The following is a 23,643-nucleotide window of genomic DNA, read 5'->3' on the forward strand; positions in this document are numbered from 1 at the left end:
CCACTAAGAAGATCTTTTTTCTTTTTTCTTTTTCCCTCTTCCCTTTTTTGCCCATATGGGAGGCACACATAATGGTTCTTTTGTTGCTTCATATGAGCTCAGATTATGTGAGTGTACTGTAAAGTGTAGGAGTTTGATAAAGTGCTGTAAAAACCAAGTCTGGCGGACGTCTTCACCCTGTGTTGAGGAGCTGAAACAAGACTTATGTAATCACATGCAACATATAAATGCATTTTTACAGACAGTTCGGTGTCAAATGTTGATTTGATGCCTTCAAGGTCTTGGGAGTTGTGGTCAAGTACATAACAAAGCAATGGCCAGCTGCAACGGTCAAATTATAAAAGAGTATGATCTTTTATTATACATCCTTGTTTATTTTTGTTTAAACCAGAATTACCAACATTTTTGGCCACTTGAGGGCAGCAGAAACACACTGTAAACACAACACTGGCATATTATCACCTTTTAAAGTAATGATTTGACATTTCAGGAAATATGCTTATTCTCTTTCTTGCTGAGAGTTAGATGAGAAGATCGATACACTCTCATGTCTGTACGATAAATATGAAGGTATCCAAGGTAACCACAAGACTCCAGAAAGTTACTGCTCCCAGACTAGAAATAGTCCCGCACTGTAACCAATGTGTCATTTTTACATATTCCTGCTAGTTGATATGGCAAACTTGTTAGCTAACAGTTGCCTATTTCCACATTCAGCAGACATGGAGCAACATTAGCATTTAATTTGACATCTTGTTTCTGGCTACCTGAATGTAAGTCCAATATTCACTCTCATTTGAGCTCTGTTTTTGGTCACTACCAGCTCCTGTGAAAAATATCTGCTTTTGCTAAAATGCTCCACTATGTTCACTAGCCACATACTAGCTTTGTCTGTTTACTATGTGGAGCTGTACAGGTAGCATACATTGCTTATAGTAGAAGATATATTTGCAGAAACAGCTGTCTGCTGTGACTTAAACTGACTAGAGTGGTAAGTCCAACTGGACTGTAATTCTCAGTGGTACATACAAACCACACACTTACCAGTAGTCATGTGATCCCCTATAGCACACCCAAATAATACAAAAGCAAATGTTATTTTTCATGCTTTCAGATAACATTAATAGCATGACTCAGGAAGAGTGTTGTATTTATTTATTTCATATAATAATAATAACACCAAACTTTAATAGTCTAGGAGTGAACAGGACTCTGAGTGTGTGCATAGCTATTTATGTTAAACCTTCCAGCAGATGGCAAACAGCAGATGGATATTGGGACGGTTTTCTCTAAAGATTCTTTTCATTATGTGCATGTTTGAGCACTGCTGCTAATGGAATACAGATGTAGGTCTGGTAGTGGTAAAAGTGTTCCTCCTGATTTGACAAGAAACCCAAGAACACGAGAAAATGCTACTGATGAAATATATCACATTGAATAATACATACAAAATAAGAATCATGAGCCAAAATAATGCATGCTTTCTCATGCAACGTGAAGAAATAGCCTATGGCTTAAAAAAAAAGACCAAAAAGTAAATTCAGCAACAGCTCTCTGACACACTTTCAACACACACTAAACGATGGTCTCAAGCTGAGGCTGCGTTAGTATATATACATATTACTGTAATTTGCTTAAGTCATCACCACATAACCTTAACAGACACGCAGTTAATAAGAGCAGGTTTGGTTGGGTCTAGATGAAAATGATGCTAATAGGGGCTACGGGGTCTCATTACATTAACTCTGGCAGGATTAAAATTAGAAACTTTGCCGGAGCTCAGGGTTCATTGAACTGACGCTCCTCGGATGCGGAGATGCTCGTAGCCGCGCCCACAGAGCGCCTGACGCGCACAGCGGAGCGGAGCGAGCACAAAACGCGTCTAAAGAACTCCCGAAGCGACACTGAGATAAAACTGCGAGGCAAGACTGGAGACTCATCATACTAACAGCCTACTCAGAAAATCAGTCCTGTAGACTGCTCATCATTAAGTCCAGCAGGATGATGGAGCTGCAGCAGAGTCTGGGACTTCCATAAAGAGGATTTCACTTTTCTGATCTGGGAAATACATCGCGGACACCAGTGTGAGTTTGTAGCTCTTTCTTATACTTTTGTTTATTAGTACAAATACATTTTTGCGCTATTGCCATACAAACAAAAGTGGAAAATGTGTATAGTATAAACAGTGTATAGCAACATGCAGTAAAATGTATAAGATACTAACATAATTTAGTGTAGGCTATTGGCTGAGTCTTATGTTGACTATGTCTTTACATTATTGCAAAAATATCACACAAATATAGAAGCCATTTTTATTTATTGCATTGTCACTACTCAGACTCAAAGGCTTGTATGGCGTTACGTTGCTAAATGTAAAAGTTTGTATTACGGATTCCAGGCTGAGGCTCACCACAGAAAAGAAATGTGAACATAAACAGTTTAAAGATCTCCATCTTTTTTTGTCAGATAAGGGAATATTGTCATTAGAGTACAATTACCTTGATCGATTGTCAGGTGTGGCAGCAAATTCAATAGTCTGGAGACCTCCTATGCCATAATGTGCATAATTTGTCAGAGGCAAACAGCATCTTTCCACATCATTGAGCATCAGAGAGATGTGCCCTACACAGCACACTGTTCCCTCTCTGTCAGCCACTGTATTTCTTGCATTATTTAGTCTACTTATGCAAATCCATATGGATGAATCTTTTGCAACAACTGCATGCATACGGCTCATGTTTATATTTTGCCTTATCTTCCTTTGGCACCACCAGCCTCCATGTACAGTAGCTGAACAAAATGCTGACTCCTTGGTGATGGTCAGAAAATGAATGCCTCCTCCTGCTGTGATCCTCCAGTCATCATGTATCAGCAGAGTTCAGGATTTGACCTTAATGCCAGCTGTGAGTGGCTGGCTCCCCACTGTAACTGGACATCAGTGGACAGAGCGCCACAGCTGCCTACCTTTTCTACAGCCGCCAAAGTCAGAGTGATTATCACCTTCATCCTGTGTGGCATTTCCACTTTCTGCAATTTGGCTGTGCTGTGGGCAGCCAATGGCCACAAGCGCAAATCCCATGTCCGTGTGCTGATAATCAACTTGACTGCAGCCGATCTCTTGGTTACCTTCATCGTGATGCCCGTGGATGCAGTGTGGAACATCACAGTGCAGTGGCTGGCCGGCGATCTGGCCTGCAGATTCCTGATGTTCCTCAAGCTACAGGCCATGTACTCCTGTGCATTTGTCACAGTGGTGATTAGTCTGGACAGACAGTCGGCTATCCTCAACCCTCTGGCCATCAGCATGGCCCCAAAAAGGAGCAGGGTCATGCTGATGGTGGCGTGGACTATGAGCACCTTGTTCTCAATCCCTCAGGTAAGGCTAGCTGACACTGATTTGACAAGACAGGTTCAGTTAAACTTCAAGACTGACCACTTTGAGGGAAGTGATTCAGAAAGAAGTCCTGGGTTATAGGTTGTGAACTGAACTCTCTTGTGTGTTAGGCTTTCCCTTGTACAACTGAAACATCTCCTCCATGATCCATACAGTATCCCTGTGAGCAGGCTATAGGTCTTTATATAAGATGAGTGGATACATCTGCATACATTATTTCATTCTCACAAAGGTATTAAACTGTAGGAAAACTGCACATGCTACAGGAAATGAAAATCTGGCTTTACATTAACTTGAATTAAATTCTTATACATGGTACACCATTATCTCTAGTCACATGCTTCTGTGTATTTACATAAAAGGTGGTTTATTTAGGCTTTGTTGCAAGAAAACCTGCTGCATGATTTAGAGGGGCCACAGGGTCTCTGTGTTAGGGATTAGTGGCTCTATCATTGAGTTGCATGGATGGGAATCCCTAATCCTGCAGTATAGATGTTTCACTGTATAACCAGTGAGACATATGGCAACCTATCATGTAACCCTGTGGATCATTTTGTGAGACAGGAGTGTGGTGTTAAAATCCAATTTCCCAACTGAAGCTTGATGAAGACTGGACTATATCCAATGCATCATTTTACAATTTTCAATACGAGTGTTTTTTGTTCTTAAATACCCACACATAGTAAATACAATAAAATGAAAGCTTAGATTGGATTAGTTGATTAATCCATTAACAATTTTAGCCAACAGAAAATGAATCTGCAATTATTTTGATAATGAATTAGTTGATCAAAGTCAATTTTAAGATAATCTACTGAATATCTTTGACCTGTTGGTTGGATAAAATAAGCACTTTGAATATTTCTATGGGAAATAATAACGAACAGTTTCTCACTATTATGAGATGATTGAATATTTGATTAATTTAGAAAATGTCAGAGATAATTATGAAAAAATCAAACAGTATGTTTTAACATTTAATTCTACAAGAGAAAAGACTGAGGGGACTAGTGTTTGGTAAATATAACTCTATGCTGTCAGCTGGGGTTGCTGGAGTGTGAACAGGACAGAGCTGCTAATGTTAGCCTACCTTGAGTTTTTTTTTTTATATAACATGTGACCCCACATAGTTATATAGTATAAAAAGGCTCCTTGGCCTTGGTAGTTATGGTTGCTAACCAATGATTGGACGCTCACTGTTCAGGGGAGGTGTTCAGCAAACTGTCAGCTGTTTGTCTGAGATCTAAGCTCGGGTCAAAGCCACCCTCACCTTCACATCTTTAGTTTTTGCTACGATACGTAAAGGCACATTACTAATGACCACTGAACACTGGCATCTATATGTAAAATATGTGACCTACATAAGTGTTAAATCCTACAGGGCTCTTTCTAATGCCAAACAGAAATTGACATCTGCTGCCAGCATAAGACTATCCTAATATTTGTTTTTGTTTTATTTCACAGATGTTCATTTTCCATAATGTGTCCATCACTTATCCAGCAAACTTTACTCAGTGCACCACTAGAGGGAGCTTTGTCACTCACTGGCAGGAAACCGCCTACAACATGTTCACCTTCTCCTGCCTCTTCCTGCTGCCGCTGGTCATAATGATTGTCTGCTACACCAGAATCTTCATCCAGATCTCCAAACGGATGACAAAAAAGAACCGTAAGTTCACAGCTGAGTTTTGGTCGGTTATAACATAGATGGTTGGGTTGATTCCATTTATTTAAAACAAAAGGTAGAATACACATCTCAGCTCAATTCTCCTTCTTTGTCCCCAGTGTCCTCTAATGAGCTACATCTCCGTTGCTCAAAGAACAACATCCCCAAAGCAAGAATGAGAACTCTGAAAATGAGCATCGTGATCGTGATCTGCTTCATAGTCTGCTGGACTCCGTACTACCTGTTGGGTTTGTGGTACTGGTTCTTCCCAGATGACCTGGAGGGGAAAGTCTCTCACTCCCTCACCCACATCCTGTTCATCTTTGGGCTTTTCAACGCGTGCCTCGACCCCATCATCTACGGCCTGTTCACCATACGCTTCCGCAAGGGGCTGAGGCTCTGCTACCGTAAAGACACAGTGAAGTCGGACCTGGAAACTAATACGGTGATAACAGAGCCTTTGAAATGTACTCCCACTGCTTTGCCCTCTAAAAGAGGGATGACCGTTGTTGAAAAGGACACTGACTGTGGACATACTGAGCCAAAATCCTCTGACAGCAGTGGAGAACAAGAAGGACAAACTTGCCATTCCAGCACTGAGAGCACAATGTGAGAAAACCAGAGTAGAACCAGACACTTAATACTTTTAATTGAACTGGTTAAAATATTTACATTTGTACAGTGCTATCTGTACCCTGGACATATTTCACAATCACACCTAGCATGCATGTGTAAAATAAGTGTAAAAACAGAAACTAGCCATCACCTAGATGTGTCTTTGTGTGTGTGCGGCTTGAGGCAGTCCATTTTATATAACATCTTTTTGAACACAGTAAACATGTTGGAGCGGGTGATTTTTCATGCGTTGTGTAACTGGGTTCCATTTTTAGACAAGTCCGGCATATACAATGTACATTAACCAGGGTTTGGAAAAACCTTCAGGACTGAATGAAAAATAGAAGATGGTGATTGTCAGGTTACACAAAACCTGCCCGTGCTCTGTATGACTTCACACTGCCTACAGGTCTATTAAGAAGCCTCAAAGGACTGTTGAGGTTACTTTCCTTTCATTCGTTTACAATTACCACAAGAGGAGACGTTTTAGAGACGGATTATCCAGTACTTTCCTTCAGGAAAAAAAACATGAACCACATGTCCATCATGTCAGTCAATCATACCCTAGTATCTAAACCATGACATTGTTGATGTAATGAAGAAAACTGTGATAAAGAGATTTTAAAAACAGGATAATGAAGAGAATTCAGTTTAGTAGTCCACAAACTTTGATCAGAAAACTATCAAGGTCATCGTACAGACACTACAGACAGAACAAATCCACAGATTAAAATTAATCCATTCACTGGTTACAGTCCAACTATTTATTGTGTGCTGATTCCTATATAAGTTACTCTAACATGCTTCAGCTGTGGCAGATAAGTTAAATTAGTTTTTTTCACAGCAAACATTTTGACTCATTAGACTGACAGCAGGAAAACATGAACATAACATTAATGGGGGCTTAGTTCTATACAAGTACAATAATAACAGCCTGAGGCAGCTTGTTATTTATTACTGTGCTTTTCATACTGTCACATTAAAAATTTGAAAAAAACTTCAGAATTAGCAATGGTTTGGAAACGGGTTTGTTAAGGAACACCAGAGTTTGGTTTGTTTGTTGTGATTTTGTCTTTACAGTATGAAACATTAAAGAAATAACTGCCTGCAGTTATAAAGTGGAGATAACGCAGACGACTGTTTGTACTGTACTACTGCATGCATTTTACTGCAGATAGGAAATTCTTAAAGCCAGCACTTCATAATGAACTCTGGCTGGATTATGTAAACAAACTGATTGCTGCTTATTATCCAGTTGATTTTAATTAACTCTAGGGGTTAATTTCACCTGTAGGCTACACCAGGAAAAAGCTGATAAAAGGTTGACATACTGCTGTTGCAATTCATTTTATTATTGATTAATCTGGCCTATAAAATGTCAGGAATTGGTAAAAAGAAAATGCCCATCACAATTTCTGGTTTGGCTCGATCAACAGTCCAAAATCCAAATATATTAAATTTACTATGTTATCCTAATAAACAAGGTAATCCTCAGATGTTTTTGTTTTTATAAAAACAATTAATCATTTATCAAAATACTTGATATGTTGAATAATATTCTGTTGATTGACTATTCAATTAATCAAATTATCTGACTATGTTACCATTTGGTTCATCTTCCATCAGAATATTTGAAATGGCATATGGGATGCAGTTTTTCAAGTTTTTTGGGTGCAGTCTAAACAGATGTAATCAAAATTTGCAGATTTGGTGCCAAAAAATGTGTCATTTTGCACATTGTACATTTAGCATTTTGTTTAAACATAAAGGTTTTAATCATTTCTAACAAAGGAGTCTCCATTTCTGCTGTTAAACCAACGGTTATTAGGTGAAGTACAGTATAGCCTCAACAATGGTTGGTATTGATCTCTTTTTATTACTAAATTACTAATAGTAATTTTGCAAAACTTAAATTTTCATACCCTCTTGTCTCCACTTTACTCCTTAGATAGGTAGATGACACCAGGTAGCATCAGGTGGCCCCAACAGCTCCAACTCTATCTAATTCTGTTAAATCAATCCCAGTGACACTGGAGATGAATTGCTGTGACCATTCAAGAGAGACAGGGCCACAAATCAATACAAGTTATGCTCCCCCCTGCACCACAAAATGAATGTCTCAAAAGTATGAAGAGGACACAACCTTTACAGTGTGATGCTAAACGTAAGAGTAGAATCAAGACAAGAAAATAAAATTGTGGTTAGGTTTAGGATTAGCTTAATACAATAAAACTTAATGTTTAACAAATTGAAGAGACTTCCCTGTGGACTACTTTCATGTTAAATGATTGTTTTCTGGTAGGATATACATGATTCCCCTTTATGTATTTAGGTAGACACATTTGCTCATTTCATAAAAGTTCTCAGTAGAGCTCAGAGCACGGTACCATTGATTGCCATTGATTTGGACAACCTGAATGTCACTAGGCAGACTTTGGCTTCTGACCAGAAATCTCCTGTGATTACTTAAGAAAGGGCAGTGAATGTATTTGTCTCTTCTCCTCACTGGTTGCTGATGACAGGGAACACAACGGTGACCAGCATGCTTTGGTATTTTTGCCTCACCTCTGGGACTCAGTGACTGGGCGGTGATGTAAGTGTCTTTCAGTGGCAAAGAACCAGAGCTGGCCAAACCTCTGCACAGCTATCAGTTAAATCCTTTAAGAAAGGCCTGCTATAACTGGATGTATAGGGCTAACAGAGCCAGGGATAAGGCTTTGAATAAAAGCATCCATCAAATGAATGATGTTATAATAAAAGTTCTCGATATCAAAAGTTCATATCTATATCTGTATCAGGTCATTATAAAGCATTGCATTGTATCAGTGGTAGGGTTCGTGAGCTGCAGTCGTGTAATAGACCATAAGACTGGAAAGAAAACTGAGCCACAAGGCAAAACTCTCATTTAATTGGACAATATTTGTTCCAACCCCCACCCTCTCTTGTAGCCTGTAGCCATGAGTGTGGGGTAGTGACTGAAAAATTGAGATTTCAGATACAAACGGCCAAAATGATGTGTCTCAGGAGATTTAGGAGCTCAGAAATAAATTAAAAATCTAAAAAAAAAAAAAATCTAAGCCTGTTGGTTTCGGCACCCATGAAGGATGCCACCTGGATGCCTCTTCACTGGGCACTACCTGTGAGGATAATCTGAGGTAGACCTAAATTATGCCAGAAACTATGTAACAAAAAGCCTTGTGCAACGATGTACATAAATATAAAAGAATATATATTACTAATCCCAATTTTCTTTCCAGTCTGTTTGTATGAAGTTTTTTTTTTGCATTCAAAAACAAAACAGATCACTCCATTTGTTATAGCCTTGACTGCATACAATTAATTGCAAACATAGCAACAAATTCAGCTTTTAATATCTCAAATTAATTCCTACACAAATGGGTTGTCCAAACTTGCCTCATATGTTTATTTTTTGACTTAAATAAATAGTTGTGTGTTAGTTAAATATGAGGCTACCAGCACCTCTAAATCTCACCAGTTACGGGTGACCCTAACCCTAACCCCTAGGGTGGAATCTCTTCTATCTGTATAACACAATATGTTAAGGTTTTACATTGCTGTTAGTGGACTCATTAAACAAATGAGATGACAAGTGTTAATTAGTGACCTTTACAGGTATTAGTAGGCTTTTTTTTTTTTTTTTCTCTTTGGACATCAGTTGTTTTACCTGCTTCCAGCTAAACAGCTGCAAAATTAAAATAGGTAAGTGCCTTGTGGCTCTAGTTTCATACTTTCAGGACCCGTGTGAAGGACCTAGTGAAATCTAGCTGATTGCAACTAACTTAATAACACTTGCCTTCCAAGTGGGAGAAAATGTACTGAAAAAATGCGAAAGGTACTATCTAGAGCGTGTGTGTGTAGAAACATGGCAGTACATGGTGGATAAAACATCTTGTTCTAATGTTACAAAAACGCAACAATTCTTGTTTTCAAGTGATTTTACAGCCAATAGATCTTTAATGTTTCACTGAACCCTTAACATGAGAGTGGTATCGATCTTCTCATTTAAGTCTCAACAAGAAGCAAATATATTTTAAAAAAAAAATCCTTAAACTTTAATATACATACAATATTTTAAAAAATCTACCGTAAGTCATGATACACAGTTATATAAACTAATTTGAAGATATATGTGATTTTGTTGTTACGATACCACCATTTGTTGTTTTCTGGCTTTAGTTTCCTCTCTAGACTGGCTGCTGTGTTGAACAGGATGAAGTGGATGGTCAAAGTCTCTGTCAGAGTCTCTAACAGGACATATAAGCCTCAAAACATTTCATCACTAATGTTGTCATTTCGCAACCAGTCCCACTGAATCCCCTGGACACCCTGAAGCCAGGTTGCTGTTACCAGAGCAGCCAGCACATCTGGTCAAGGGCGTTGATGCTGCTCTGTCCTGACAAACAAATCGACGGACTAGCCATTTGCTTAATGAAAGAATAAAACAATACACACAGCCGGTAGTCACCCATAACAATGCTGTTGTTTTAATTTAGTTGGTCACCTGCCAGGATCCTTAGCACTGATACTGGAGCTGTGTTCACTCTAATCCTATTTTCAGCCAAGATTGAAAGATAGTGTCTGTTTGATGATTGTTTATTGTTGCAATAGGACAAGTTATTGCTTACATTGTTTTGGACTTTGCCCACATTATTTTCTCATCTCTTCTCAGCTGGAGAATGCCAACTCATTCACTGCTCACTGATTCTTCCTAGGCCTGTCCACTCCTATTACATCTCCACTGATGAGAGAGGAGCACATCGTCTGATGAGTGCAACATCACACAGGCCTCCTTTCAACATTCATTCCAGCCGTAGCGCTCACAAAACAGATGTATGTACCTGTAGCTCACTAAAGGACAGCTGCTGAAGCCAAGAAATGCACATGTAATGTGTTTGCCTGGTTGCAGCTGCCAAATCAGTGTACTTATCAACATTAAAACCCACACATGAACTGGGTATGTACAGTATATACAGCCACTTGGGGACAGTCCAGTGTTACAGACTTCGGAATTAATTTAAATGCATTTCATTGTGCTGAATCAGCCAACTGCTCAGCTCTGAATTCTTTGGCCTCTGGTGAAATCACCACAGCTCATTTACTTTTCTCACATTATGTCTGCAAGGTCAGATCATGTTTCTGGCTGAGATATTATTAGCCTGAATACATTCTCTGGCCTTCAGAAGCTTAACTTTTGTCAGCCTCAATGAATTTCATGGCCAGTAGAGTTTATATTTAACTAGCGATCCGGCCTTATGGGTTGGTTTCTCCACATGGATTTGAATCTTGTCTGTCACTGTTAGTTGACAGTCCAGTTGCTCTTACAAAAGGAGCACTCGTATGAGTAACAAAGAACAGTGATGACTTCTATATTCTCTGTGCCTACTGTGTTATTCAGGTGTTGTTGAAAGCACTTAACTGTATATGTCAAACTGCAGGATATTTCTTCTTCGTGCAGAAACACACAATGAGCCCAGTGGAGTTATTTGAGCCCATTTTCGACAGCAGGGGAACGCCTCACATCTCAGGGCACACCGCCTCATCACTAAGTTATTACTGGGTTTTTCTGTGCAGTTTTTACATGGTTCTACAGTTACATTTTGGGCAAGAAAACATTAGCTTAAATTACCTTTCAGTTTCTTTAAATTCAGAGGAAGGAGTCAACAAAAATCTTGTTTGACTTATGCTAGCAAAAGTGCTCACTTTGGATCCAAACCCCTTTGCTTTTTAAAGGTCAGTTTCTGGTAGATTTGTTGGATTGAAGACTTGATATTCTCTCTGTTCAACCACTTTACTGTATAGACTAATGCAATTTTCTCTGTCAAACACTGGTGCAGATAAAGTGCAGAGATAGCTGAAAGTCATTTAGGGCACCCTAAAAGCCCAGCCTTCATTTTCCAGATGCAGGGATCTACAGTCATTGGTAACTGATTTTGTCATGTCAAAGTGGCATTTAACACATCTATAGGGACCTTTTCAAATATGTAAACACTATCAGCAACTCAAATGTACTTTGAGTTCTGCTGCAAAGTAAACCTGGAGCCGTTTTAAGTACCTCTCCTCTCATTTGAATTGATGTTGAATCACTGATGTTGAATCATTCAAAAGTAAGATTATACTTTATCTAGCAATATTACATTTAAATACTATTATAAAATGATTGTTAGCGTTAGTGTTTCAGTATTTGCATTGAGTAAAGTCAACCAACACATCTTCTTTTAACATGCAATTTCTTGCAGCTCCTCCGCCAACATACACTGGGGGATGTGGTCCCTCAAGCATTTCCCAGGTGTGTTTTAACAGCATTGACTTTTAGTTGTTCCTGCTCATCATACACCAGAATGGGAGCACATCGTTATCTATCTTTACCAGGTGTCGGAACCTCCTTCAGCCGCCTCCTCTCAGTATGGAGCAGCAGCCAGACCTCCTGAAACTACACTGTAAAACCTGATAAGTTTGTTCAACTCAAACTGTTTGAGGAAACTGATTGCCTTGGACCATTTAAGTTAACTGACTAATAATTTAAGCATAAAATTGATTTTTGTTTTGAGAAGAGAGAAGTAGAGTAGAAATAACTCCAAATGAAGTAACACTCACATGCAGCATTTCACCAAACCTATTGAAAATGTGTGAACAGAATTTATCTGAATAAAGTAACTTGAATGCATCTTCTTTTAGCAAATGTTACCTCCAAGTGGAATTACTCAGTTTTCTTCCACTAAAGCAAATTGTTATTTTATCTGTCCAAACAGCTGATGTACGATAAAAATAATTTATAATCAGTTGATTTTCAAAATGGTAGCCAATTAAATCTCATCAAGTCTTAACACTTCAATAAGATCAATCGTGATCAATAAGAATTATTTGATGCATACTTGGGCTTATGATTATTAATAAACTGAAATTAAAACTAAAATGGAACAATCATAAACTATACAGCATTATAATGCTTTTATAATGATTTAAAGTCTACTTTAAGAAAATATGTCAGTGGAACAAACTGGAATTATGTTGCCTGTCCTTCAAATACTGTACACATTTAAGTGCACTCAAAACAACTGAGTTGCTTCAACAATTTTTGAGTTGAGTTTAATTCATGTAAATGAGTGACGTTGATGTGTTGTCAGGTTTTACAGTGAAACGTCTATCAAGCAGTAGAAAGAGAGCTTTGCTTTGTGCTTCATTTCTGTCTTTATGTCTGTAGTCAGATACACCTGAGACAGCAGCTTGCTCATCCTTTCCACCCACTCTCCCCAGTACAGGTTGGCACCCATGCTCCTGTTGATAACTTCCTGGGTGATGTGTTGCCTTACCCTCCTGAGTTGCCCAGAACAAATTTGAAGTCAACAAAGAACCCACTCCATCTAGTGATCTTGACATCCAAGCACCTCTCATCAGCCAACCAGGGACCAGTTTCATAAATGAGTTGCGAAGACACATGCACTACTTTCCACACAAACACTGGTATTTATAAGGGAGTGCTATGACACTGTGCATTTGCAAATATATTTGCATGCTTTACACTGAACACATTGTGTTTTAGTGTGCCTCAACATTTTCTTATATAAATATGTCCTTTTATTAAATAAAAGTTTGCTTATTCACAGCTTCTGTAAAATACACAGCAATGTGAGAGAAATATAAGTAACACAAACACAAGTGGCACTTCATGGTTAATCACGAAGCCTGTGTTTCTTTCCTGCTGACTGGGGAAGAGACTTAAAACACCCACACTACCAATATAAATTTCATGACCTATCTTGCTAAAATAGAAACTCAATGTCAGTGCAGTAAGCCTTTTCTTTTTGCTAACTTGAAAATGTCTACTCAATCTCAGAGCAGTGAATGTTGAAAAAGAAGAGCAAGACTTGACATAAGATTATTTAGTCCAGGGGTCCTCAAACATTTTCTGACATGTCCCCCTATAGAAGCTGAAAGAACACAATGATTAGCAATGATTAACAATGATAGGGGAACCAATCTAATAAAAAGGGGATCCAAGTAGAATTTTAGGATTAAAGGTCAATACAATAGCATCAGCAAACTCTTGTTGGTTTATACATGCATCATATTATTTAACTTTGTTCCACTCCATATTTTTTCACTCGTCATCCACACGCCCCCCCTGTGGTGGCTCCACCAGGGGGGCCCACCCCACAGTTTGACGAGCACTGATTAGACACATAGTGGGTGGAAAGGAAACTGGGGTTAACCTGGCACCTCCCTGAGGGGTAAGTTGCCTACATGTAACCCAATTAAGACCCCTAACTGGCTGGTAAAACTAAACTATAAGCCAGATGTAAAAGAAATACTATATAATGGGAGAAACAATTGTAGCTACTGCACTAATTAATCAGTATCTAATCAGCTTTAATGTAAAACTAATCCTGGGATAACTAAGTCCCTAAACAAAAATAAGTTTCCGGGAGCTTCAAGACCAATTTTTTAATCCATTTTGATAATGAAAAGTTATTATCGCAACCATAGGTTCCAAAACATACCAGACAACGAAATATTAAATATAAAAAAGAAATGAAGAGGGAAGACCATTTTTTGACTAGATAGACCTTTTTCACAGCAGCCATTGTGTGGCTAATTTAACCTGACAAAGATCAAAACCAGGCCTTTAGTTAGCTTCAACCGCTACGAATGCTCGTATGCACACGTAGGCGTGCAGAGTGTCAGGATCCCACAGTTTTCCCATTCTTCCTCTCTCACATCTATTCACTTTTGTCTACTTAACGGCTCAGTTTTTCATTTCGGCAGCTTATAAAAACGTATTTCTGGGTTCTGTACCCTGTTGGCAGTGCATCACACCAGAAGCTTTTAGGCATTTTTTGTTGTTTGCTAGCAGATGAATGCGACAAGAGGCACCTTTATGAAATACAAAGTCAATGGAGAGTGACGAATTGTTTCCCCTTCCGGTGTGGGCGAAACTCAAATGTGCTCTGTCTCTATGGGAAGGGATATACATATACTATTGTTTAGCACTGCTTAGCTGGAACAGTGTTATCTGTTTTTTCTGCATACTTGCACAAACTTAATACCTAAAATAGGGCTGCCCCCTGGTGATAATACTGAAGGATACAAACAAATAATTTCCACATCTTCTGATGCTGTGGCTCAGCGGCTACATTGTGGACCAGGGGCGAGCCAGACTTTTTTGACTGGGGGGGCACAAGAGGATCACTGGCTTATGCAGGGGTGGTATGTGTATGTGTCTCAGCTTTCCAGTTATTCCCAGTTAATGCAATAACACTGTTCAGGGACCCCAGTCTGCAGAAATCAAATCCACTAGGCAAAACACATTTATATAAACACATTAAACACATACAGTACAGAGCCTCACAATTAATTGTCCATTTTATTATCACGGTGAAGACATGATCCAGAATTTCAGTGGCCTACTACAGAGTAGTAGTCTGTATTAATTGCAAATATACAATGCTGAAGCACATTCCAAATCTTTATCCCAATTCATTTTAAAATTATACTCAGTATCGCTAACCATGTTTCTATTAAAAAAAATATTTACCAATTTAGCAAAATCATTCTTTTGGCAGCCAAAAAGGCTAAGCCTACTATTTTCCTGTCTTTTATTGACCTTAACTGTGCAGCCTTGTATCCTAGCAAGCCAACAACTGGACAAGAAGGGAGATTAATATTCATCATTACTGAGTGCAACACTTCTGTCCAAAAGGACAGGCCCACAGCATATGGGTCAAAGTTCCTACTTGTTTATAAGCATGCCAGCAGAGCTCAGAGGAACTCGGGTCTATTTTTTCAAGTCTCTAGGGAGCAATATATTCTCTGTGGAGGATTTTTAATTCTGGATCTTACCGACTTTGATATTAATGGAGGGTCCCTCCACATTCTTTCCCATTCTGCAGAGGTGAGTGAGACCCCTAGATCGTGTTCCCATTGGGACTAAGTCTGAATGTTGGGATTTGAGGAGGACTGGATCTTGTACAAACCTGAGACAGTGTGTCTGTCTGACACTAAAGACCTGAATTATTTCTCTGTCTCGTAATTGTAATCAAGGTATTCTTTGGGAAATTTTGAGAGGACTGATTTCAATTAAGCACATTGCAAAAATGCATTCAAAGTCAAGTTAATTCATATCTCATTCTAAGCTCCTCAGCAGATAAAATCTCCCCATTCTCTACAATTTGTGAAATGTCTGTAATATTGTGATGCTGCCAACTGTTGTTTTACAAGGCACTCATCCAGCCAATCCCAACTATCTGTGCTTCTCTCCGTATTAAATTTCTAATACTTTTCGGTATAGACAAAATATCATCTGCATACATATTTAATTTGAAATCATGACCACCTATTAGAACACCTGTAATTTCCCTGTCCCTATGGATTGCACAAGCTAGTGGTTCTAAAGCTAATATAAATAATAATGGAGACAAGGGACAGCCTTGTCTGGTGGAGCGGAAAAGTTGAAATTTTTATATGCATGTATAAATGATTTATTTTTACAGTACTCTTTTTTATATATATGACATATCCACAGTACATTACATTTACACCTTATGGACTACTGCAACACATCTGATTCTGATGACCATATTTTTAAGCCTTTTGATTCCTCTGCAAGTGATTCTTACAATGTTGATATTGACCCAGATCTACATTTTTTTTCATCATTTGATGCCACTAACCTCTGCAGATTTTATGATGAAACTCAGTTTAATGACTTATGTGTTTCTATGCCTTCTAATATATTCTCCACTTTCCACCTGAATATAAGAAGTCTTCCTTGCAACTATGACAAATTTATTCATTATTTATCTTCACTCAAACATAATTTCTCTGTTATTGCCTTATCTGAAACATGGCTTACAGAAGATTCTAGAGAAATATTTAAATTACCAAATTATAATTCAGTCCACTACGTAAGAGAGAATAGATCTGGAGGATCTGAATAGGGCTGAGGTGGAATCTGTGTTTGTGGAGCTCTCTGGTGTCTTTGGTGGACATTTTTTTATAGTTGGTGTTATCTATCGCCCACCTGACTCTACTGTCCAAGATTTTAATGAAAGCCTGTCCAGTTCTCTTGATTTGATAAACAAGGAGGATAAACTTTGTTATATTTTAGGAGACTTTAATATAAACCTCCTTAAAAATTATTTAGATACTACAGATTTTCTTAATATTCTTTATTCTAGTTTCTTTTTCCTTTATTCATAAATCTACAAGAGTAAAGGAAACTTCAGCAACTTTGATTGATAACAAACAACTTGAGTGAAGGAATGAAATCTGGGGTTTTGTATTTAGATTTGTCAGATCATTTTCCTATATTCCAGTACTTGTTAATCAAGCCTAATAAAACTAAACAAAATAAGAAAAAGATGCACAAAAGAATTATGAGCAAGTCAAACATTTCTAAATGTAAAGATATGCTTGCCAGTATCTCATGGAATAATCTATATAAAGAAAATAATGCTCATTCTGCATATCAACATTTTATGAAAGTCATTAGCTATAGTTTCAATGAATGTTTTCCAATAGGCAGTTCTACTAGGAAATGCAATCAGGACTTAAGTAGGTCTTGGTTTACAGTTGATTTGCTGAAGCTGCTGAGGAAAAAAAATAAATTGTACAGAAAATATGTCTCAAATCCTACACCCCTTACCCATGGTGTTTATAAATCTTATAGAAATAAATATACTCATTCCATTAGATCTGCAAAAAAGAAATATTTCTGTGAAAAATTAAGAGGTGTTCAAATGATACCAAAACCACATGGAAAGTTATAAATCAGTTGCTGCATGGAGAAAAAAAGACTCACCCAGAGTTACCTTCAATCTTTTTAGATGGTGACAGTTTTAACAATTCATTTGATATAGCTCAAAAATTCAATGATTTTTTTTGTTAACATTGGTTATGAATTAGCTAGTAAAGTTCCTCCTAGTTGTCCTAATCCACTGGATTTCATTACAGGAAATGATCCTTCTATCTCTTCTTTTAAGCCTCCTGATGTCCAAGAAATAAGTGACATTATTGATGAACTAAAAACATCTTCAGCTGGCCATGATGACATTCCTGCATCCCTAGTTAAACAGGTCAAGCAGTCAATTTTGCAGCCACTAGGTTACATTATTTCTCTGTCTATGGCAACAGGTGTTGTACCAGAGGATTTAAAAGTTGCCAAAGTTATTCCTCTATTTAAAGTGGATGATCCGTGTTGTTTTAGTAATTATACAGCCATATCTATTTTGCCATGTTTTTCAAAAATATTAGAAAAAATCATATACATAATAAAGGTAAAGGATAGATAAAGGATCCTTTATTTTTTTCGTTAGACTGCGAAATGTTCCTCCTACACGCTTTGTCCGATTCGCACAAAATATTTCACGCAGCATCTGTGGACCCTCATGATAAAAAAGTGATTAAAAGAATTTTGATATTTAAAAAAACCAGCATGTTATAAAATTAGCACTTCCTGTGGATTTTTCGTCAAAAAAGGAAGTGGACCATTTCTCCACATTGGTATGTCCGATTGACACCAAACTTAGGTCCATACTTCCACATATCTTCCTTAGGCATCGTGCACAATTTAAAATGAAGAAGTTTATATCTCTACAACGGTATGTGTGATTAAGATGAAACTTGGTACGATGCTTCCCCATGGCTCCCTGAGGCTCACTAAAAAATGTGTCAACAATCGGCCACTAGGTGGCGGTCTGGTGGCATGGTAAATCACTGTGCGGAGACTGTTATAGTTATGAATATGAAATTCACAGGGCACGTGTAGACTGGTGTCTGAAGCTAACATACCAAAAATCGTGTTTGTAGCGACCACACAGGATAAAAAAACAGCAGCCCCGGCGCAACGTTTCACCGATGTGTACGAAACTTGGTAGGCACGTGTAACATGCCGGGATGTACAAAAAGGCCTCTTGGACCCATACCCGAAACCTCACAGAAAGTCAGCCATTTTGATTTTCATTTTCACTTTCGGCGAACTTTTCGCGTTGTATTTGAACAAACTCCTCCCAGGGAATTTATCAGATCTGCTTCAAAATTTGTGAGTACAGTCAAAAAATGGTGCTGATTAAAAGTTGTGCTATTTGTGCATGTACGTTGAAGGGCGTGTCCGTGGTGTGCCGTCAAAGTTGGCCATTTTGAATTCTGTGCGCATTTTCTGTGAATTTTTTGGCTTGTATTTGAACGAACTCCTCCTAAGGAATTTATCGGATCTGCTTTAAAATTTGTGAGTACAGTCACAAAATGTTGCTGATTAAAAGTAGTGAGCAAGTCTACATGACAACATTCAGACATAGTGATAGCGCCACCTACTGGCAACAGGAAGTAAGCGCTGCGTGGCAATTTTGAGCTGATTTACGTGAAATTTCATGTTTTGGTCCGCACGTGTAATGATGGCACGTAACGCGGCCGCAGCACGCCCGGAGTTGCGTGGAGTGCGAGATCCCGCTCAACGCTGCTTGCAGCTTTAATTTATATTAATGATTTATCAAATATCACAAATATTCTTTCTCCAATAATGTTTGCAGATGATACAACTCTAGTTTATTCTCACTTAAATTTAAATTCTCTGATTAAAAATTTGAATGTTGGTTTAACTAGATATGCTACATGGTCCAGTTTAAATAAGTTATTTCTGAATATAAAAAATCTAACCATATAATACTTTGTGGCAAAAAATCATACTCTTTTTCATTTTTGTAAAGTTATAATTCAGTCTGTTGAGTTGCCTCAAGTCTCAACAACAAGATTCCTGGGAATCTTTGTTGATGAGAGTTTGAATTGGAAAGCACAAATACACTGGGTTAGCAAAAAAATAAATAAATCTATCGATATAATTAGGAGGATTAGTAATCTTATTAAGATTATTAATTCTCAGGTTCACTCTTATCCAACGCGACAATCTTTAGATCTTCTTCCCTCAAGGTTTTTTACGTGCAGAGATCAATTTACTATTAAATTTAGGGGTACCAAATTATGGAATACCTTTTCCCATCTGGCAAAAAACTCCATCTCTATAAAATGTTTAAAAAGATGTCTAAAAGCCCATTTAAGTGCTGTCTTAAAATTCAAATTCACACACAAACACACTTTTATATCATGTTCATATTTTTGTTTTCATATTGTTATTTTGTTGTCATTATAACTTGTTGATGTTATATATTCTTTTTCTCTATCATCAGTTTTCTTATTTCTTTATGTAGTTATAATATTCTCTGTATGTCAATTTTCTGTTCCTTATAACTATGACATTTTAGGTGGAGGCTTTAAATAAGCCTTTCTGGGTTTTCTGCCACTCTCTGCACTTTACACTATTTGTTATCTCTGTCGTTTTTATCGTAATTCTAATCTGTGCATAAATAAATAAATGAATACAAATAAATAGTCATAGTCCTTGGTAAGGCTTTAGAACGGGGTAGACAAAACTGTCTAATCTGGAGGTCTACTGTGTATATTAGATAATGATATACTGGGGAGATACTATATAAATATACTGCACCAAACTATTAACGACTAATTAGTTAATAATCAATTACTTTTTTGTGCTACATTATACAAAGTAGTCACTGAGCTGCAATCCCCTATTACTTTATGATTATGACTAGTAGCTGTTTTTTGAATTCACCAGTAAACCTGTACTGAACAGCTCTTCTTGTTCTTGTTTCCTTGAAGGAATAAATATAAATATAATAAAAAATATTTAATGCTATAGAGAATATTGATAAATTAGAATTGATCTGCTTTGTCAGGTTCTCTTATCACACCAATAACAACAGGGAGAAACAAAAAGAAAACCCATGATCATCGTATTGATTTCTTGTTAGTCTGGATGCCTTCTTCAGCTCCTTGTTTCAGCCTGTTAAGTGAGCCAGTATGCTTTGATCAAGAACAATCTCACAGGAGATTTGACTGTGGCAGATATCCATTAAAAGAAGCCGTCTGCCAAGGGAGAAAAAAAAGTCAATCTTTGGACTATAAGGATGTTCAGTCCCTAAAGCAGCTATTTTGTAAATGTTAACAGCAAAACTGATTTCAGCTAAGAGAAAAATGCTGACCCATCACTTACAGATGAAAAAAAAAAACTGTATTTAACAACAGACTGGACACAACCTTTTGATAGAGCCACCAACTGCTGACAGTAGCATCATAGTAAACATACCAACATGAAATTGGGCATTGACCTTCTCATCTAACTGCTGTCAACTTAAACCTAAACAGGGTTTTTTTTTGGCCACTTGGGGGGTAGTACTGTAAACACACACTGACAAATCATCATTTTACAGAAAGTTCTACGAACTTGTTAGATAGCAGCTGCTTACTTATACATTCAGCAGATACTGAGCAACGTTATCGCTCATTTGCGGCCAGTTTATGAAGCTGAAGTGGAAGTTCAATCACAAAGACCCTCTTTTGTTTCCCCTCTCTCTCCTCATCAGCTGACTATGGGACTATGGCCAAATATTGGGATTAATGGATTCTGATACTGACATGCCAATTTAGCCAAACGTGTCACCAATCAGGCTGCACATTTTGTCACAGTCCTTCAATTCTAAACTTGCATACACAGTAACAAAGCTACGACGATGCTTATATGCTCAAACAGTACAAATACTGTATGATAATGTCGCTAAAATGCATCTTTATGGCTGCCAGCTAAATATAGATTTATTTAATGTCTTCACATTTCTCAGAAAAGTGTTTTCTTTTAGAAATTGTACATCCTTGTTCAAACAATTGGAATAAACAGCATATGGTATACAACATATTCACAAATCACAACTATTTATTTGGTTTGCAACAAACAACCCTAATTAGGGTTTTAAATAGATATTGAGGAATGAACTAATGAGTAATGGCTTCATGATTTTGATATTCTTACTTTGATCTTACCCATGAAGCCACTGTACCTGAGTGAAATAAATACATTTAGCATTTGTATGACAGATGAACTCTCTGTAAGGATCCCAGGAGGACTGGCTATCATTCAGTTGGTTGTTAATTGTGATTCTAATATAACAAGAATGTGATGAGGTTTTTTTTTTTCAAACCACACTGGCACTACAAGAGAGCTCATGACTTTTTTTGCGAAGATATGTGTACATACTTGATTATTGTTTTCTCCACACTAGAAATGGTGACTTGGGCTTATGTAATATGACTGGAGCTTACACCAAAAAATATATAAATATAAATAAAAAATGCTTAGATGAAAGAGCACTGAACAAAAACATACACACAAACCTTGCAAAGTGCACAAACTGTCTCAATATTAGAGATTAAAATGCTTTTCTATTGCAGAAAGCAAGTCAACATTGCGCTTTGCTTTTTGGATTACTTCTTTATTCAACATACAAAGTCCATATTGTTTGTTAACAATGGCGTGCTATCAGAGCGGATGGTTTGTTGGAAATTTTAAGTAATAATTGACAAGACTATACGAGCTGGCTTTTTTTTTTTAAAGGGCCTCAGTGTGTGTGTGTGTGTGTGTGTGTGTGTGTGTGTGTGTGTGTGTGGAGTAATGAGGTAGATGAGGCGGTAGCTGAATACAATAAAGGAAGGATCAAAGGAACCTTTGAAAAAGCATCAGTAAGGAGATGCCACACCGTGCTAACACAAAATGTCAACTTTGATGACGCAAAAAAAGTGTAAAGGAGGGAAATTGGTTTTCTGGGTATTTGTCCCTGTCAGATGTGGAGATGTGGACATTCAGATGGAGATTGGTATGGTAAAGGTCAGAGAGGAAGGTTTGTTTGAAACTCTAGAGGAAGGGATGTGAATACCTAACGCCGTCCCACCAACAACTACTATTAAGATTTCCTTAAAAAAGAAGTAAAATGTGTTCAAACTTTCCATTATAAACAACAACCAGGCTGTAAACTGGTTCTGTGTGTTGAACACTCTCCAGAGATTTGTAGAGTGACATCTGGTAGCTGCTCAGTAAAACACTGTATATATTACATAATATTGCAATATGATACAGTACAGTATATGTTTAGGGATGAGAGGGATGAGTTTCTCATTTCCTTCCCTACCCTCTCAGGGGAGTTGAATCTATGACCCCCTGTCATCTATAGACCGGGATACGAAAAGACAAAATGAAAATTTAATGATCTCAGAGGGGGAATTGTGCCAAAGAAGAGGTATATATTAGTAGACAGAGGAGAGGAAAAAAGACAATAAACTCAATTCAGGTGCTTTGCATGAATGACAAACACAGTGCAGACATTATAAGGTTGGTGGAAATATTAGAGTTATTAACGTAATTATTAGGTGCTTTGCTGACATCTAGTGGCATGATATATACAGTACAACACTTCACAATAGCCTGAATGCTAAATACAATTGGTCGTTTTCACAGAGGACATGGTAACTTGTCATAGTAGAAAGAGACAAGGTGTTATCAAAAACATTAAAGATAGCTCTGTTCTATTTAAGTGTCCCAGTAAATCACAACAGTGTGACAGTGAGCCATGCTCAATACCAGGACCCTGAAAGTGAAGCAGCTAAATGGAAATCAGCCATCATACTTTATTTACTCTTTATTTAAACCAGTGTTTTTCCTGCTGTTACAGACAATGTCTTGTGTGAAAAGACATATGTATTTTGCACTGAAGCTAATATGACATAATGTATTCAAGGCTTTTTCTAAGGTTAAGAAAAAGCGAATATAACTAATGTATGGATGGATGGATGGATTGAATCCTTACTGACATTATTTCAGTGACCTACAGAGGGCACTACAGAACACCATAAATTGTAAGTGCACATATGTATTTCCATTTAAGGCCCTTAAATATTATTTTTAAGGCAATACAATGATAACTGGTTCTGCTGCTTTGCTATTTTTGCTGCTTCAATAATAAATCATCAGAGAAAATTATTTTGAATTTAGAACACAATTGTTCACACATTTATTTATGCCTATAAAGCAAATCATTTTTCACCTCCTGAT

General features: G+C 37.6%; 1 protein-coding gene across 1 annotated transcript; it reads left to right on the forward strand.

Moving 5' to 3' along the window:
* The first annotated feature begins 1,921 nt into the window (after positions 1 to 1,921).
* Positions 1,922 to 7,286, forward strand: LOC127352176 (putative gonadotropin-releasing hormone II receptor). The gene is made up of 4 exons (XM_051380360.1): positions 1,922 to 2,084; positions 2,775 to 3,376; positions 4,859 to 5,063; positions 5,180 to 7,286. The coding sequence occupies exons 2-4, from the start codon at positions 2,828 to 2,830 to the stop codon at positions 5,671 to 5,673; spliced, it is 1,248 nt and encodes a 415-aa protein (XP_051236320.1). The 5' UTR covers positions 1,922 to 2,084; positions 2,775 to 2,827; the 3' UTR covers positions 5,674 to 7,286.
* The last annotated feature ends 16,357 nt before the right edge of the window (positions 7,287 to 23,643 follow it).

Source organism: Dicentrarchus labrax, unplaced genomic scaffold (genome assembly GCF_905237075.1).
Source record: "Dicentrarchus labrax unplaced genomic scaffold, dlabrax2021, whole genome shotgun sequence".
NCBI classification, from domain to species: domain Eukaryota; kingdom Metazoa; phylum Chordata; class Actinopteri; family Moronidae; genus Dicentrarchus; species Dicentrarchus labrax.

Excerpts from the sequence above, each read along its gene's own strand:
- LOC127352176 (XM_051380360.1), top strand. The coding sequence starts at position 2,828 with ATGAATGCCTCCTCCTGCTGTGATCCTCCAGTCATCATGTATCAGCAG. Across the intron at positions 3,377-4,858 it reads CCTTGTTCTCAATCCCTCAG|ATGTTCATTTTCCATAATGT; the intron begins GTAAGGCTAGCT and ends TTTATTTCACAG. Across the intron at positions 5,064-5,179 it reads ACGGATGACAAAAAAGAACC|TGTCCTCTAATGAGCTACAT; the intron begins GTAAGTTCACAG and ends CTTTGTCCCCAG.